This window comes from Atractosteus spatula, chromosome 7 (assembly GCF_055471065.1).
Source record: "Atractosteus spatula isolate fAtrSpa1 chromosome 7, fAtrSpa1.hap1, whole genome shotgun sequence".
NCBI classification, from domain to species: domain Eukaryota; kingdom Metazoa; phylum Chordata; class Actinopteri; order Semionotiformes; family Lepisosteidae; genus Atractosteus; species Atractosteus spatula.
The window spans coordinates 59,240,765-59,257,655 of NC_142712.1; the positions used below are offsets into that span (position 1 = coordinate 59,240,765).

General features: G+C 42.3%; 2 protein-coding genes across 4 annotated transcripts in view; both read right to left on the minus strand.

The window, feature by feature from the left end:
- The window catches only part of cskl (c-src tyrosine kinase-like), a 78,907-nt gene extending 78,225 nt beyond the window's left edge, over window positions 1–682 (minus strand). The window contains exon 1 of one of the 2 annotated variants that reach the window (XM_088921233.1): window positions 333–682. The gene's annotated coding sequence lies outside the window, so the exon portion shown is untranslated. The remainder of the gene's footprint in view (window positions 1–332) is intronic. The other variant, XM_088921234.1, reaches the window with a different exon arrangement.
- A 3,221-nt stretch (window positions 683–3,903) lies between these two features.
- The window catches only part of edc3 (enhancer of mRNA decapping 3 homolog (S. cerevisiae)), a 35,078-nt gene continuing 22,090 nt past the window's right edge, over window positions 3,904–16,891 (minus strand). For both annotated transcript variants that reach the window (XM_088922032.1, XM_088922031.1), the window contains exons 6-7: window positions 15,368–15,585; window positions 3,904–12,134 (exon numbers count right to left, since the gene is read on the minus strand). In XM_088922032.1, the coding sequence (XP_088778158.1) occupies window positions 11,800–12,134; window positions 15,368–15,585 (553 nt within the window). In that variant the 3' untranslated portion in view covers window positions 3,904–11,799. The remainder of the gene's footprint in view (window positions 12,135–15,367; window positions 15,586–16,891) is intronic.

Consider the following 16,891-nt stretch of genomic DNA (forward strand, 5'->3'; position numbering starts at 1 on the left):
CAGCTCGGACACCCGCCCGGGCAGCAAGAGACCCCCGTACCCCTGCCCCAACCACGCCTGGCAGACCACAGCAAGCAGAGCGCAGCGATCGCCCACTGCAACGCACACGGGAAACGCGTCCCTCTCAAGACAAGTCTGCAATTACACCGCAGACTGTCCGAAAGGAGAGCCCACTCCGAGGTGCGGGAAGGAGCCCGCAGCACCAGCTGCCGACTCGCACCCGTGCCCGTGCCCGTGCCCCCCCTCTCTAACTGCTGATGCTGGCCGCGGGTCCGAGCCGCCGCGGCAGCAGCCTGCGGGCTCGCAACGACGAAGAGCAGCGCTGCTCGTACCTTGGTCCAGGAAGCCAGCCCGTGCGGTGCAGACACAAAGGCGGAGGAGTGTTTCCTCTCATGCAGCTCCGGGCCACTCCGGGAGCGCCGAGCCGAGCCGAGCGCTGAAGGAAGCGGCGACACCGCCGGGAGCGCCGCTCGTCTCGCCTGCTCAAGCTGGCTTCTGCTCACGGCAACGGTCGCAGCAGGCTCCGGTGGATCCTGGGGTTATCCCGTTCTTGCCCGTCCAAATTGAAAACACAGCCGAGGAACTGGCCTTCAGTCTCTGCAAAACACACAGGCCTCCAAGAGGAAATGGTCCCTCATTCAGACGGCTCGTCTGCGCGTGCGCACCTCGCCAGCCACACCACTGCCCGTCGGGAGCGCGCTCGGGGAGGGGGGTCCGGCGTAGGGAACGCGCACGTCAACACTCTGACAGGTGGTGCCCTCTGCCGGTCAGAGAGAGTAGGTCTGAGAGTAGAAATTGGGACCGTCCGCGTTACCTTATTTCATCCATATGCTTTATTGTAACTATATTTAACTATAATTATGGAATAACGTCCGAGTTTAAAATTCGTATTGCAGTTCTCTGAAGGATGCTACCTGAAGCCCCAGAATGTATCTGGACTTCCAGAGCAGGGAGGTTGTATCAGACAGTTCTCTGTGAAGCAGCACTATTTTAGTCCTAAACGAACTTTTCTGTGGTCAAGGGAGGTCATCTTTAGCTTCATGATGCCCTGTATATGAATCCAGTATCACCACAGCAACTGTTGTGCTAATCGGCCTGCAACTCACAACTGACAGCCCACTGAAGCTAAGCAGGTGTGAGCCTGGTCAGTACCTGGATGAGAGACCTCCTGGGAAAAACTAAGGTTGCTGCTGGAAGAGGTGTTAGTGAGGCCAGCAGGGGGTGCTCACCCTGCGGTCTTTGTGGGTCCTAATGCCCCAGTATAATGACAGGGACACTATACTGTAAACAGGCGCCGTCCTTCGGATGAGATGTAAAACTGAGGTCCTGACTCTCTGTGGTCATTAAAAATCCCAGGCCAAATTTCCCATTGGCCCTTACTAATCATGGCCTCCTAATAATCCCCATCTATGAATTGGCTTCATCACTCTGTTCTCTTCCCCACTGAGAGCTGGTGTGGTGAGCGTTCTGGCGCACTATGGCTGCCGTCGCATCATCCAGGTGGGGCTGCACATTGGTGGTGGTGGGGAGTCCCCATTACCTGTAAAGCGCTTTGAGTGGAGTGTCCAGAAAAAGCGCTATATAAGTGTAAGCAATTATTATGATTATTATTATTATTATGATGATGTTTGCTGTCAGCCATATCACCCTCCAACTCACCACTGGCAGCCCACTGAAGCTCAGCAGGTGTGAGCCTGGTCAGTACCTGGATGGGAGACTCCTGGGAAAAACTAAGGTTGCTGCTGGAAGAGGTGTTAGTGTGGCCAGCAGGGGGCGCTCACCCCTGCAGTCTGTGTGGATCCTAATGCCCCGGTTTAGTGACAGGGACAGGGACAGGCACTCTGCTCTCCTCCCCACTGTGTACTGGTGCACTCTGGCTGCCATCACATCATCCAGGTGGGGCTGCACATTGGTGGTGGTGGAGGGGAGCGTCCAGAAAAATGTGATATAAGTGTAAGGAATTATTACTGCCTCTGTGTCCATGAACACAGCCCTGCTGACTAGAACAGACTTGCACCACAACACCCAGCAGGACATGCTGGCAGCCCGATCCCACAGATCAGGTGCAGCTGTATTGCAGGAAATAAGGAGCAGATGCTCCTGTCCACTGGTGGGCACAGATGTGAAGCCAGCACTCCATGTGCTGAATCAAGGAGAGGATGTCACCATGGCAACCCAGGAGCCTCTTGCTGGTTTAGGAAGACAGTATTCTGTTAGTCTAAATGACAGGAGTGCAAGTCAAGATTGAAGGCAGCTAAAGAATAGATAGCTACAGTCTAACCAGGACTTTAAAAATGGGTGGTGCAATTTCTTCTTGTGACTGAGCTGTTGTAGCCTCTGTTTATGAAATATTATCAACACTGGAGAGGACTGAAGGACAGATTAACTGCTGCTTCCTCAGATAGAGGCTAGGATCAGCCATGTGCAAATAAAGTTGTCCATATATGGTCACTATAACAGCACGGTTAAGAGACCATGAATTGATTAATCTCACCCCAACTTTTCTCAAAACACCACAATTTCCCATTTTTTTCTTTGTGTGTGATAAAAACCATTTGAATTATTTTCTTAAGTGCAGCTGCAATATTGTTATAACATGGGACACTTGTTTTCTTTTTAGGATTGGCTAAATTGCAATTAGTAAAGGTCAAACTCTACTGAAGTATTAGTGGTGCTCTTCCCCCTGCTGGCTCAGAGTGCTACAGGTGGTCCAATCAGCTCAGCTCAAGCCTGTGCTGGTCAGAGCTGCTGCTGGGATCTAGGTTTGCTTTCACGTGTCAGGTCCTATGTGGAGCTTCCATATCCCCTCCCGTCCTCTGAAGACGGGGTGGTTGTTTGCTGGCATCTCTCAAGATGAAGATGTTAACCTGGTTTCATTCAAGACCTGGCTGGATGAGATTCTCTAATCAATTAGCATTCCTCCTCATCTGGAACCAGTCTTATTCCTTTCTTCTCATTTTAAACTGAAGGTGTCTGTTCATGTAAAATGTAAAATTATATTAGACAATATATTATACATTGACATATTAGACAACCAACAATTTGCACATTTTTGACATTTCCCGGGACTGTTGGCAACTGTGCTTTTGATTTCATCTGCACCACAAATTGAACCACAGATTAAATAATGGGAGTGAGAAAAGTGATCATTAGATTGCAGCCTGCTGTACATATTCCTAGAGCCCGTAATCTGATCTGCAGTTCAATCCTACAATGAAAAGGCAAACAGCTGTAGTTCAGCCAATGGTATTAATACAGATAAGATGACTTTATTGGCCATATACAATTTCTTGCATTAGGAATTTGTCTTTTCACATACCCCAACTTGCTCTCCATGAGACACACAGACAGGGAGAGAAGCTGGGGGTCAGAGCGCAGGGTCAGCCATTTATACGGTGCCCCTGGAGCAGTTGGGGTTAAGGACCTTGCTCAGGGGCCCAACGGAGTAGGATTCCTCTGCCAGCCTCAGGATATGAACCAGCAACCTTCCAGCCACAGGCGCAGATCCTTAGCCACAGAGCCACCGCACTGCTCCAAGGGGGGTTAAAGTGGCACATGCTTTATCTGTCCATTAGCAATATAAATTAAAATAATATAGCACAGTTTACAATTGAGATGGCTAAATCGGCTTATTTCGGATCTGATTTTCTTCAAGCTCAACATCACTGGCAATACCTGTAGGTCAATCTGGACCTACTAAAGAATAAACAAATGATGGAGTAATTCTGTCTTAAAAAACAGAACACTAAAAGACACCAGAAGATCAGAATTTATCAAGTACCAACTACAAAAGCATGCATCAACTTCACTTACCTTGTCTCACCTTTTCATCTATGGATGCTGGACAGAGCTACTAAACAAAATCCAAAAGAATACTCAATAAAAAAACATAAGACTTCTATATTTTTGCAATGCTTTAATGTTCTTTATTGTTCACAACGATGCAGAAGTGTTATACAATGACTTCTCAAACAGACTGACTGCCAGGGTCAGTGGGACAGTCACCCACCCCGGCCTTTGCAAAAATCGAAATTCTGCTTCAGACACCCTATTTTACCATCACTACAGAGACATCAACCCCACAGAAGCTGCCTGAGGTTTCCGAAGAGTCCGCTGTCCAGCTCACCAATGAGGTCACTATGGGCCTCAACGGCAGGAAAGGAAATGCAGCTAAAACGACACAGGTGCTGTGAATTTTTGGAGCCATCTGGTGGAGAAATTTTGTAATGTAACTTATTTTCAACAAGATGTCATTTTAGGCAGGACCACATTTAAACTTAAAATTATTCAGAATAATTATTGGCACAGCTGGACAGATGTAATTTTTTTCAACATATTGCAAATTGCCATTGTACCAAAAAACAAAATGAGAAGGTTTTCCCATATTTTTCCAAATATTTTGATAATTATAACTTTCAAACAGCCTGTGATTTCCCTGCCCCCAAACCCAGCCGCAATGTGGACTACGCAGAAGGGGCTGCTGGTACAGAGCGAGCACATAGAGGATAATAACAAGACATCATTTCAGAACAAAATGTTGCTTGTAGAGCAACCACGAGAGAAATACGAGATCAAGGGAACAACAGCAGTCTCCCAGTAGCGATTTGAGCCCACAACCTTGTTATTACAAGCACTGGACCCCAACCAATACTCCCACAGTGGGAGGTTACATTTTAATTTATCCGTCATATAAGCTAAATACAAGTTTTCGTTATACTGCGACAGTAACATAAGGAAAACAGACCCAGAGGACCCAGAAGTTGCTCTGCTCTTAGTGCAGTGTGGAGGAGAGGCTGAAGTGCACAGCGCCGGGGTGTGTCAGCCTTGTGTTTGTCACTGACACCACCTACCTCAAGTGTACACACCTACTGTATCAATTCCTTGGCACACTGCAAATATACAACAAAAAGGAAACACAATATACACAGGAACACATTCCTACAGTGATGAGATAAAAAAAAACACTGGGCAATTTGCAAACTACACCATCTCTCACACAAGATTTACCATTCTGAGAAGTTAAAACATCTGTGTGTTCAAATCCAAGTTTATGATGCAGTACAAGTAAAAATAAAAAAGTGACCTAAGAACATCTGAAACTTGATAGTTACAGTTCACATGCTTAACAGTGCAGACAGGCAGGTACACTATTTTGCACTACTTAGTACACCGAGATATCCTCGACTTTTTTTTCCTCCACATTTGGTGAAATATAATTGAGGTTTCCACTGAAAATGATGAAATAATGCATATTTAGTTACCTAGTACTCTTGATTTTCCTCAAGACCACAATAAAAACAGCATGCCGCAGAGATGGACATACTCCTGCCTCCTCACCACTGTGGATCAAGCTGACATTTCCCCCTCAACACTGAGAGAAATGACGACTTCTAGTGGGTATCCCAAAACAGGAAGGAGGTCCTGCTACTAAGACAATATACTGCAGTCTCACAAGCTTCCACAATTCTTTTTCTGTGCTGAGGTAAAGACTCACCACCAGTATGACGCAGATTTAAATGTCCAATTGCCACAAGCCCATTAATAACTTTTATACGAACAGAAAGCAGGAACGACTATTTTCCAAACATGGTTTTGGTAGTACCATTACAGAGCCATGTTATAGCAAGCCACTTGAAAGAGGAGCAGTTACAATGGATCTGTCACTAGAGGCCACTATATAGCCTCTAATCCTTGTAAACAGCCACAGTGTGAAGTACAGTATATTATCGGATACCTGGTAAAGGTTAAGAATTTTGCATTCTCACATGGGTGAAATTAGTCTTTTCTTTGGCATTTGAAAGGTGTGCAGGATGCTAGCAGGTAATGGGGCTTTAGAGTACCTTCATGATTCAAGGTCTGCCAATAAAGCCTGTAGGACTTCCCTTCGTGCCCCTTGTGAATTTCCACACTCTTGGAATCACCCTGGTTACAGTAGGGACACATGTATTGCCACTTTGTTGCTGAAGTTTGCAGGGTATGAATAAGTGAACAAAAGAAATACCTTGTCAGCCTTTATGCAAGCACCATCATTTAAATGCTCATACAGCATTCATAATTCAAATGTTTATTTAAACTTTATGTTCCACACTAGCAAAACCTGTTCAAAGTAAAACTTGCAGCAAAAAGTACATTTTAACGGTGCACTCAGCAGCTGTCAAAGAGTCACCAACCTGCAAAGCCTGAAAGCAGTGCTGGTATACAACACAAGCCGGGCTGCACCAGAACAGAACAACAGAATCTGTCACAGCTGCAGGAAAACCCATAAGTAACTTAAGAACTACAAGATCAGCAAACAATCTGATTCTTTCCTGAACATTAATAAGGCCATTTGGTATTATTAATCAAACTAAAGTACAACATAAAAATCAGTGACCCCCTTCATCCTGACCTCTGTCCTCAGACTCAACAGGATGCCCACATCAGCTCTGAGGAAGCAGTCAATAACTGATCAAACAAGTACTAGAAGGGCAGAATAAAGTACACATTACATTTCAGTTCAGGTGCTGGGATGGCAGTTTTAAAGAGTACAGCCATATAATAGGCACCCCCAAACACTTTGAACTGTGAAAATTCCCACAAAATATCTGCACCTTTGGTACTAAAATCTGCTCGTCCATGAGCATCTGTGTAAGACCTGGTGAGATGTGAAAAACTATTGCATTTTACAGAAAATACTTCCACTAAACTACACCACATCTCTGAGGTGGGATAAATCTTAACATTCACAAAGAACATTTATTTGATTTAAAAACATCCGAATGGAAATCTCTCCCCTTTAGTAGAAGTTGCTGCTCATTTGCTTGAGGATGTGAGGCCTGCAAAAGCCTCAGGGAGACATTTTTCAACATTAAACAGCAAAGCTGGATCTAAGCATGTGGTCCACATTTTGTAAAAATGGTTTCCATGGATAAGGACAAACGCCCCCTCATGGGATGCCGAAGAAGCTATTTTGCTTTTAAATATTAACTAAATTATAACATCCAAGACTTGAGTTTCATTTGCTGTCAATTAAAAAAACTTTTTTAAAACCAATAAGAAGTAAAAAAATACATAAAAAGTCTACGAAAAATCATTTGAAGTGACTGGAAACGGAATAAATTGTCCCAGATCAAACATCTTTAACTTAGAAAGGAAATGCGAGATGACCTGCTAAACCTAATCTTAGCAAGGGCATCCTGAAACCCCTGACCAACAAGTTGTATGATTACTGGGAATTTTAATAATGCATATAAACACAGTAATATGTACAAATGTCACGTAGATCTTCCTATGACAACTGTTTCTGAGATGAAGGCGAGTCTTATTTTTACAGACACATCTGTCAGAAAATCGGGTTATTCCCCCAGTCATTGTCTAACTTTACATATGCACAGCATACAAAAGAGATAACAGTTGAATATTCCTTATGAAAATACAACCAAAAGAAAAATCCACAGCATACCAACATGAATCCAAGCAAATTCAAACTGGCAAGTAATTAAAGTTAGTTACTGCAGTAAGTCTAAGACCCTCCCTGAGCAAGCTGCAGTCATGAGCCTCCACACCTCACAGAAGCAGAAAATGGTATTTACACTACAGAGGAAAGCAAAACCTGAAACAAAGATGCGTTTTCCTCTGCTTTTGAAATATGACGGAGTCCTTTCATGCAAGAAACGAACACCATTCCAACCTGTGACTTATTTCCAAACAGAGGAATATGAAATAGTTTGTGCTTAGCAGACGTCCTTTGCCAGGGCAAGTTACAATACACATTTCTATTCCAGAACTTAACAACTAAGTGAACATTTTCCTGGAATAAATGGTGTGATTTAACTACTGATCATCTGGATGTTTTAGTCGAGTTAGAGACTCAATCTCGTGCAGCAGACGCAATAGAGCTACCACAAAAGAAACGAATGCAAAAACTTTACATTATAGTACAGCCACAGCCCCGTTTGGTTTTAGCATTGATTTCCAAACAGTGCAGAAAACCAAGCGCTTCTCAAAAGGCAAAGATCCTTTCCTTCAAGTGCTTCTGCTACTTCATGAAATATTGATGGGCTCTCTGATGCGATACAATTTACAGTAAGCTGCAAACGCAGAGGAAAGAGCTTTATTGGTGCTTCTTTCATTTAAGCACCTTTAGGCAAAAACAAAATCTCAAATATAAAAATGACTACATATGTTTCCCAGTAGGGATTCTGTTTGAATGTGGTGTAAACTGTTCACCATGCACATTAGAATAAAATCAAATACTGTAAAAGAAGCCCAAGTTAATAATAGCTTCACTACAGTTTTTGTAAAACTGACTGGATTGCTATCAAACTTCTGGTTTTGGGTACTATAACATTTCACCAAGATATGCTATATTTTAGATGTTGGCAGTTCTTTTCCTGCACTTGAGCAAGCGCCAATAAGCCAGTTTTCAAAACAATATACAGCGCTGAAGGACAAGACAATTGTCAGAACACTAGCTTTTTAAAATCTGTCAGACTAAAGCACTCTTCATTTTTAACTTTCTAATTATAAAGCAAGCTTTTGAAGAACAGGAGTTGGGGGCTATAAAAATGTTTTACTACAACATAACCATTTTATGCATTCTCATTCAATAACCTTTTTTACCAAAAGGTGAGTGGAGTTGCCATGGCACCGAAATGGGACCCAGCTATGCCAATATCTTTGTTGGCTGGGTAGAAGAATGCTTCTTCACTTCCTACACTGGCTACGTCCCTGACCTCTACAAGCGATACATTGATGACTGCGTCGGTGCCGCCACATGCTCTAACGACCAGCTTGAGCACTTTCTGCATCATTTCACCAAGTTCCACCCGTCCCTCAAATATAGTTAACATATCTTCCACTACTCTTCCGTTTCTAGACATCAGCTACCCCCGGCTCTCCACTTTAGTCTATTACAAACCCAAGGATTCACACAGCTATCTCCTGTATAGCTCATTTCACCCCAAACACTAAAAACTCTCCCCTTTTCACAGTTTTCCAGAACCAATCCCTCAAAATGTACTCATTTTTCATCAACAGAGGATACCCCAGCAGTGTGATTGACAGGGCCCTTGCCCGAGCCAAGAACACCCCCCGGACCATCAACTCAATCAGGAACTCCCACCGTAACAACCACATTCCTTTGGTGCTTCCCTACCACCCCAACACACTTCCTATCCCCAGGACTATTAACGACAACTTTTCCATCCTACAGGATGATCCCTCCATTGGGGCCCTCTTTTCTGACCACCCCATCATCTCATATCGCCAACCACCTAATCTGCGTAACCTCCTTGTTCACAGCTCCTTGACCGCCCTCAGCAACCATCCACACCAGGCACTTTCCCTTGCAACAGAGCTTGCTGTATCACCTGCAAGTACACATCTAACACCACACTCATCCAAGGCCTCTCAGGACAATTCCGGATCACTCAGATGGCATCTTGTACCTCCAGCAACCTTATTTACTGTATCTCTTGCAGTAAATGCCTAGCCATCTACATTCCGGAAACAAGAAGGAGACTCGGAGACTGCTTCAGAGAACACGTCAGGGCTGTGAAGATTAATGATCTCTCCAAGCCCATTGTCTCTCATTTCACAGCCATGACCACTCTAATCTTTCCGTCTGTGTTCTCAAAGACGGTTTTCCAAACTCCAACATCAGAAAGACTATTGAAACCAAAATTATCCTGCAGCTAGGATCACATCTTCCCCCTTCTCTTAACGACAGACTACTTTTCTTCTAAATTCTCTTTATTCATTGCAGGTTTCATTTCACACCTCTTGATTGGCCTCTCTTTCTGTCCCCTGCTCCCGCCTCCCGCCCTCCTCTCTCCCAGCTTTTGTTTTCCCACTACATTACCTTTGCTGACTGCCCTGTCTCTCTCACACCTGAAGAACGTTGTTTTTTTTCTTCTTTTTTCAACAGGAATAAACCTATTACTTGTTCCTTTGCAGCCTACGCATGCTGACGCAGCTCCCCACCTGAACTACTATAACCATTTCATTGTGCACTTAATAGCCGACAAGAACTGAAGGCTTAGGACTCTCACCTACCAAGCCCAGTCACATACGCTTGCTTCCCTATAACACCTTTAAAACATGAACTGAACAATGCAGCCAATTAACACTGGCTTGTAAGGCATAGTACGATACAGTCATAGTAGAAAAGAGGTTTTCTACAAAATCTAGCATTTGATTTTATTTGTAGAATATAACATGACAATCACAGATCCACAATAGGTCACACTGTATGATACAATGGCCTGTTTTGTTCCAGCAGAGACTTAAAAAAAGCAGGACTTCTATTGCCCTTGAAATATCTATAAAACCTGACTATTGCATTCCCAAAACATTTTCATTACACTTTGTATACTTGCAAGAATCTTAGTTCTTCTGTAAAAAATGCAAATAAGTGGAACTTTATCTCAAATATTAAATGCTTCATTTAACGAGGGTCTTTAATCTCTCTGCATTTATTAGCACATTAAACATGATGCAATGTTGTTTATGAATGTTGAATGCAAAGTATGTATATCTGTACATAATATTAATGACCATAAAATGTCAACTTTGTTCACAGCCAAACTCCCTGAGGGACTACTTCAATACTTTGACCTCGACACTCAACAATGTGGATCTTTCCTATCACTTTTGAAGTGAAAGAGTAGTCATCTCTTAATGTCTGTGAGAACAGGACAAATATGCAGGAAACAAGACAGATTCACACTTTAAGCATTTAATTCACTCCTGTTAACTATAAAACGTAATAAAACACTAACACTACACAATTTCTAAATTAAGAGGCTTCTTCACCTAGCTACAGATCATTTGTAAAACTGCTTATTTTCATCCTCGAATTATTTTGCAAATACCTGAATAGGGATGCAAATACACTATCAACTAAATATTACACATTTCTAAAGCAGAACATTTTTAATATTAAACAGTATTTTTTGTAATGCACCCAAGAAAATTAAAAAAAACGTCTCAAGAACCCAACTCGACATTTACTGTGGGATCACAGAGTAATACATCTGGTGGGATTAAATTGAAATCCTACTATAAGAAAGTTTTAGTCTTCTGAAAATACAGACTAAGACGTACAAATGTTTTTATTACAGAACAAGCTTGCAGAAACACTGAAACGGTGCCAACAGGGTGGCAGAACTCCAGAATCGGTCACATCACACACTTTTCTCATTTTATCTTTTCATGATGCCTTTTGATTTTATTTAACATTCTTAATAGGAAAAAACTTCTGCACTGGTACAAAACCTCACGTATTTCTACAAATGATCAACTCATGGTTCAGGGAAAAAAGGAAATCTCAACAAGACTCGCATGAGAAAAATAAATTTTTACATTTGATCAGGCTGAGCCATGTCCTAAATGTGATAGCAGTGATAACAAAAACAGCAATGAACCTCCCCGCTAACGCAAAAGGATTTAACGTGGCTAATTCTGAACTTTGTCCAGGTCTGGCCAGTCACCTTTCCTGAACTAATGCACTGTAAAAAGATCAAGCTCAGATTCAGCTCTTGTCAATTATAAAACCAGATAACGAACAGCTTTTTCCTTCCTTTGGCTGCACCTCATGTATTCAGTGCAAACTAGACAGTTCATGAGAAAACCACACTCTCAGAACAGTTTTCTTTTCCACAGCACAGCGCCCACCAGGGGGGCTGGTAACAGAAGAAAAAAGACACCCATCTGCTCCCCTCACCCTGCTGCCCCCCATCGTTTGCTCACAGTCTGTAGACTAAGGCAGCGTGAACTCTCCTGGCTCCGGGAGGAGACGGAGCTGTGCCAGACAGGACGCTAGGTGCTGTGCAGGGGGATGACAAACTTGCACCCAAAGGGCGAGTGGTAATTGATGCCCACTTCGTGGAAGACCTGGCGTGGGATGCCAATGTCGCACAGGTACAGCCGGCCCGCCCCCTCAGCCAGGGGCAGGGGCAGCCCCAGCGACAGGGACCACTTGGCATCCACAGCCTGCTCCTGCGCGCTCATGGGAGGATCGATGCTCAGCACTGGGGCCCGGTTCTGATTGGCCCAGTCCACGGCCGCACGGTACCACTGCTGGTCCCTCAGGAAGGCGTTCTCGTGGCAGTCGAGGCAGTTTATCACCAGGTCCACTGGGGTGTCCGGCAGATCTGCAGGGACACGCACACACACGTCACCTAAAGCAAAGCTGAGGAATAAGGAAAACTGAGCAATGGTCAACTGAACCCACTCCATTTAAAGTGCAAAAAAACTGTTCAAAGCTTTAAAATCTACATACACTAGCTAGATGCCACATGTTGATGTTGAAATAAACCATTCCAGTTAAAAAAGAGACACAATGAGTTACATGCAATGGAAAGCGACATTTGCAGTAAAACAGCAGTGAGAGAACCATTAAGGACGAAGCAAAATATATCTGGAACAAGAATGGAAAACATCTAGATAACAAAATAGATGATGTACTAAAAAGTATTTAAGTCACTAAGGAAGAACGTCCCAACAGCGTGTCCAGGGAGTGGAAGGACAAAGTTCTATATTAAAGATCAGCATAGAAAAGGCAGAAATATTTCAGGTTCTATAAGTACTTGGATTAATTAACCTTAACAGTTGTAAGTAAGGAAACAAGAACCCATTGTTGCAACTCTTCCACCAGTCACTCAAGACAGGGACAACAATAAATGCATCATCCATTCATAAGAGTGACAAAACCGAACCAATTATATAGCAACAATAATTCTGACACCTTCTACGTGTAAGGCCATGGAAGCTATTTTTAGATTTTAATTGGAGGATCACTTATATGGCAATCAGATAATGATTAATTCAAAAAAAGGAAAAAAATTGCTCGTTTATTCAAACTGAAATGTTTGAACAAACAGTGATGGACACAGAGTAAATGAATGATATGATGAATTTTGAATTTGAAAAGGCTTTTGATAGTTACTTTTCTAAGGAATTCTCAAAATTAAATTCAGTAGGCATTCAGGGAAATGCAGGTATTCTGATTGAGAACTGGTTAATTAATAGAAAACAGTACATATAAGGGGGGAATGCTTTAACTGAGGTGACAATTGGTGAAGCACCAAAGAAATTGGTACTAAGACCACTACTTTAAATTACATAAATGATGCAAATTCTAGTATAGTTGGTAAACTGGTCAAGTTTACAAAAAGACAATAAGAATTCTCATTTCCAATAGATTGCCCGAGGATATAACTATAAACAGTGTTCAAAGTAGTTTTAAAGTGAAAACCTTAACTTTATCTTGCAGAATCATCATTCTAACCTTACATATTTAATTTGTAACAAATGGTTGCTCAGGAAGATCTGCAATCTGGGGATAAGGCAGGCAACACACTGTACGACACTCACTAGTGCTCATGCACACAACACACTCGACAGCTCCAGTAACCGAGTTCCACATTGTCAAGGTCTCCTTTTCAGTGGGGGAGCAGGCTCCTGGGCCTCGGTGGCCTATTAGAATTCTCCAGACACTGCCTCCCCTCTGTACTGTGCTCAGCCTTCCCTGTGGCTGTGGCCTGCATTGACTGCTCCCACTGCCCATGTGATTTTAAACCTCCTAATCCCTGCCTTTGGCATGTAGTCTCTGTACAGGTGTTTGTTTTCAATTTAAATATTCTCCTTACTAATCCCATTGATTTGAATTCCTTTTATTTCATAAAAACACCTCCGTCCACAGCTATACACACTGCTCAGCTGTTGTTAGTGATGGGGGATTACACACAGGAGATTTGCGCTGTGCCAGGGACTCAGTGGCTGCTGAATTAGAAGATCACAGCATATTCTCTCAACAAAATGCCACATTCTCCATTATTCAAACATCTTTCCAGTGCATCCACACAGCACCAGCTGGTGCATTTCCATTTGCATCCTAGAATTGCTTGCTAGTATTGGAGCATATTTTGTTCTGGGATTCCACAGGAGATATTTCTCCCCAAAAAAGAGCCTGGACATGTACACTACCTAAACTAAAAATGTGCAACATGACCATTTATGCTCCAGAATTACTAAACTAAAAGCTACAGACAATTTTACAACAGTAACAGATACAGAATACAAACAAGATCATTTACACCAACAAAACTAAGAACAGCAAACTCCAGAAACCTTTAAAACTAACATTTCAAAAATAATAAATATTAAACTATAATTCCCATTTTAAACCTACAGAGCAGGTATCGGCTGATGCAAAAATAGTTAGTAATTTCGATGTATTGGGTTCAGACAAATACGATCGAGGACACAACAGGCTTTCAACATCAGTCTTCTCAATGAGACTATAATAAGCAATGCTGAAAAGAGAAGAAAGAAAACATAACGTTTCGGCCCTGGAGGCTTCTTCAGGTGTGAGAAAGACAGGCAGTAAGCAAAGGTAATGTAGCAGGAGAACAAAAGCTGGGAGAGAGGAGGGGTGGGAGGTGGGAACAGGTGACAGACAGAGTGGCCAATCAGGTGGTGTGAAGAGAGGTGTGAAATGAAACCTACAATGAATAAAGAGAATTTAGAAGAAAATTAGTCTGTTGTTGAGAGAAGGGGAAAGGTGTGATCCTAGATGTGATGTTGGAGTTAAGAAAAAAAACAGCTTTGAGAACACAGACGGAGAGATTAGTGTGATCATGGCCATCAGAGGTTAAATGAGAAACAATACGCTTGGAAAAATTCTCTGTTCTCTGAAGCGGTCTCTGAGTCTCCTTCCTGTTTCCCCAATGTAGATGGCTGGGCATTTACTGCAAGAGATACAGTAAATAAGGTTGCTGGAGGTACAAGATGCCATCTGAGTGATCCAGAATTGTCCTGAGGGGCCTTGAACGAGTGTGGCCCTTTCTCTTTAAATTCAAACCATTTTTTCAGACTGGTATCATAAAAAAAATTAAAACTGATTTAAGATGAACAAACATTGAAGCTCAGCACCAAAAACAAAACATATGATCTGAACGTGTGATGACAAGGAAACATGAGAGAAACTGGATCCGTATAAACCAGATATTGTAAAGCTGCTGAAATATCCAGCTGAAATATAAAAAACAACCAACAGGTGGGGGTGTTGCATTATACAAAAACCCTTTTAGCAGTTTTAGTGTTTGATGCATTTTCACAATTACCTTTAGAGCACAGTAAATACATCTGCTTATACTTCAAATAGATCCTAATTTATTGATGAATTAAAAAAAAGACAAATATCGGCTTAAGAGACTTAAAAATACAACACAAAACAGAAGTTCTGCAGTTTGAAATATGATTTCATGAAATTAATATTGTATTCTGAGCAGTACTGAATTAGTTTTCATTTAGACAAGAAATCCACAAAATCTTAAAAAGCAAACAGGACAAAGAATTGTGGATTCAATTTCAAATTGTGTACCTTTGACACTGGAGACCTGCTTGCCATCCGTTTTGCCAAAGAGCGTGAGTTCATTAGTGATGGACTCCAACATCTTCACAAAGTTGGGCAGGAACAAGATGACGTGGACCTCATGGTTGGCCAAGTGTCGTCCACAGCTGATGCCCTGTGCGCCCTGAACATGAGGGCCACACAGTAAGGCCACCGTGGGGCGCTGGTGCACATTCTTAGGGGTCAACCTGGAAAAAAAGGTATGATGATTACTTGTGATATCTGTTATCAGATATCACTGCAGCTAACTGACTCAGATTGTGTGCACACCATGAGAGATTTTGACTCACAGGCTATTGACAAATTTATTTTTCAACAAAAACACAACCAATCAATAAGGTTCCTTGTTAAAAAACTTGTACCTCTGTCTCCCTTCTCCACTCTGCATAAATTCACTTCAGACTTGCAAAACAGAATCACTATAGCGCGATCTATGATTTGTGTAATAATGCCAAACAATTTACACCTGCTATAGATACAAGATGACAGAAAAAGGTGGTATTTTTTTTGCAAAACTGATGATTTTCCACAAACTAATTTTTATTTTGTCATGCAGACAACAAAATATTGATGCATTTTGCTATCACCTGTTTTTGAGTGAATGACACAAACATGCATTTCTGCCTTAGTTCTCAGGTAGCATTCACTCAACAACTGTCAGAGTTATTTCCCCTGATTTCTGGCAGCAAAAGCAACTTCAAACAAGTTTGACAAACAACATTCAACACCTGTCTTCTGTCACTTCACTAAAAGAGGGCAGTGTCAAAATGCTTTCTAAGCTATTGTGTACAATAAATGTCAACAGTCTTGTTAATGCAGCACAATAGATTTTAAAGACAAGCAAGTTTGCAAAAAGACTTCCAAATGTGAATGAAGGAATTCTTGATTTATGCATGCTTTCTAGCTTTCCTGATTTCTTAAACATTTGCCACATCAAAAAGCTGTTAATTAGCTCATCATGCATCCCCGTCACATACTCCTGCAGGCATTTGGTGGTTCCAGCAAGACCTCCTGAGCTGCAGAACCAGCAGCACAGACATCAGACGTCTCTTGATTCACTGTCTATAGGATGTAAACTTTTATGACTGCCTTGGCTACACAGCTACAGTTCACATGTCCCACCCACACAGGCTCTAGACAGTCACATATACTTTCATCATTAGCACAAATTTGGCTGATAATTCAAACATACAAAGTGCCAGGAGACAAGAAGAAAGCTTTTTTATCAAGAAAAAGGCAAATCTATCTAAACTCTCTACTAATTGGACAGGCTACAATGAGGCAGAGCAAGAAGAAAGCAGTTTTCCCACATTGGCTATGTAAGATAGGAAACCTCAAGGTTGCACAAAGACACTCAGCATGCAACTGAAGCATGTCATCTATCCAAAAGTCAACCATTGCTCCTCTGCAATCCGATTACTTTGTTTGTGTAACTCACTCTATATGGTCCTGGGCCCTGTGTGGTTTTTAACTGAGGTGTGAAGTTCAGTTTAA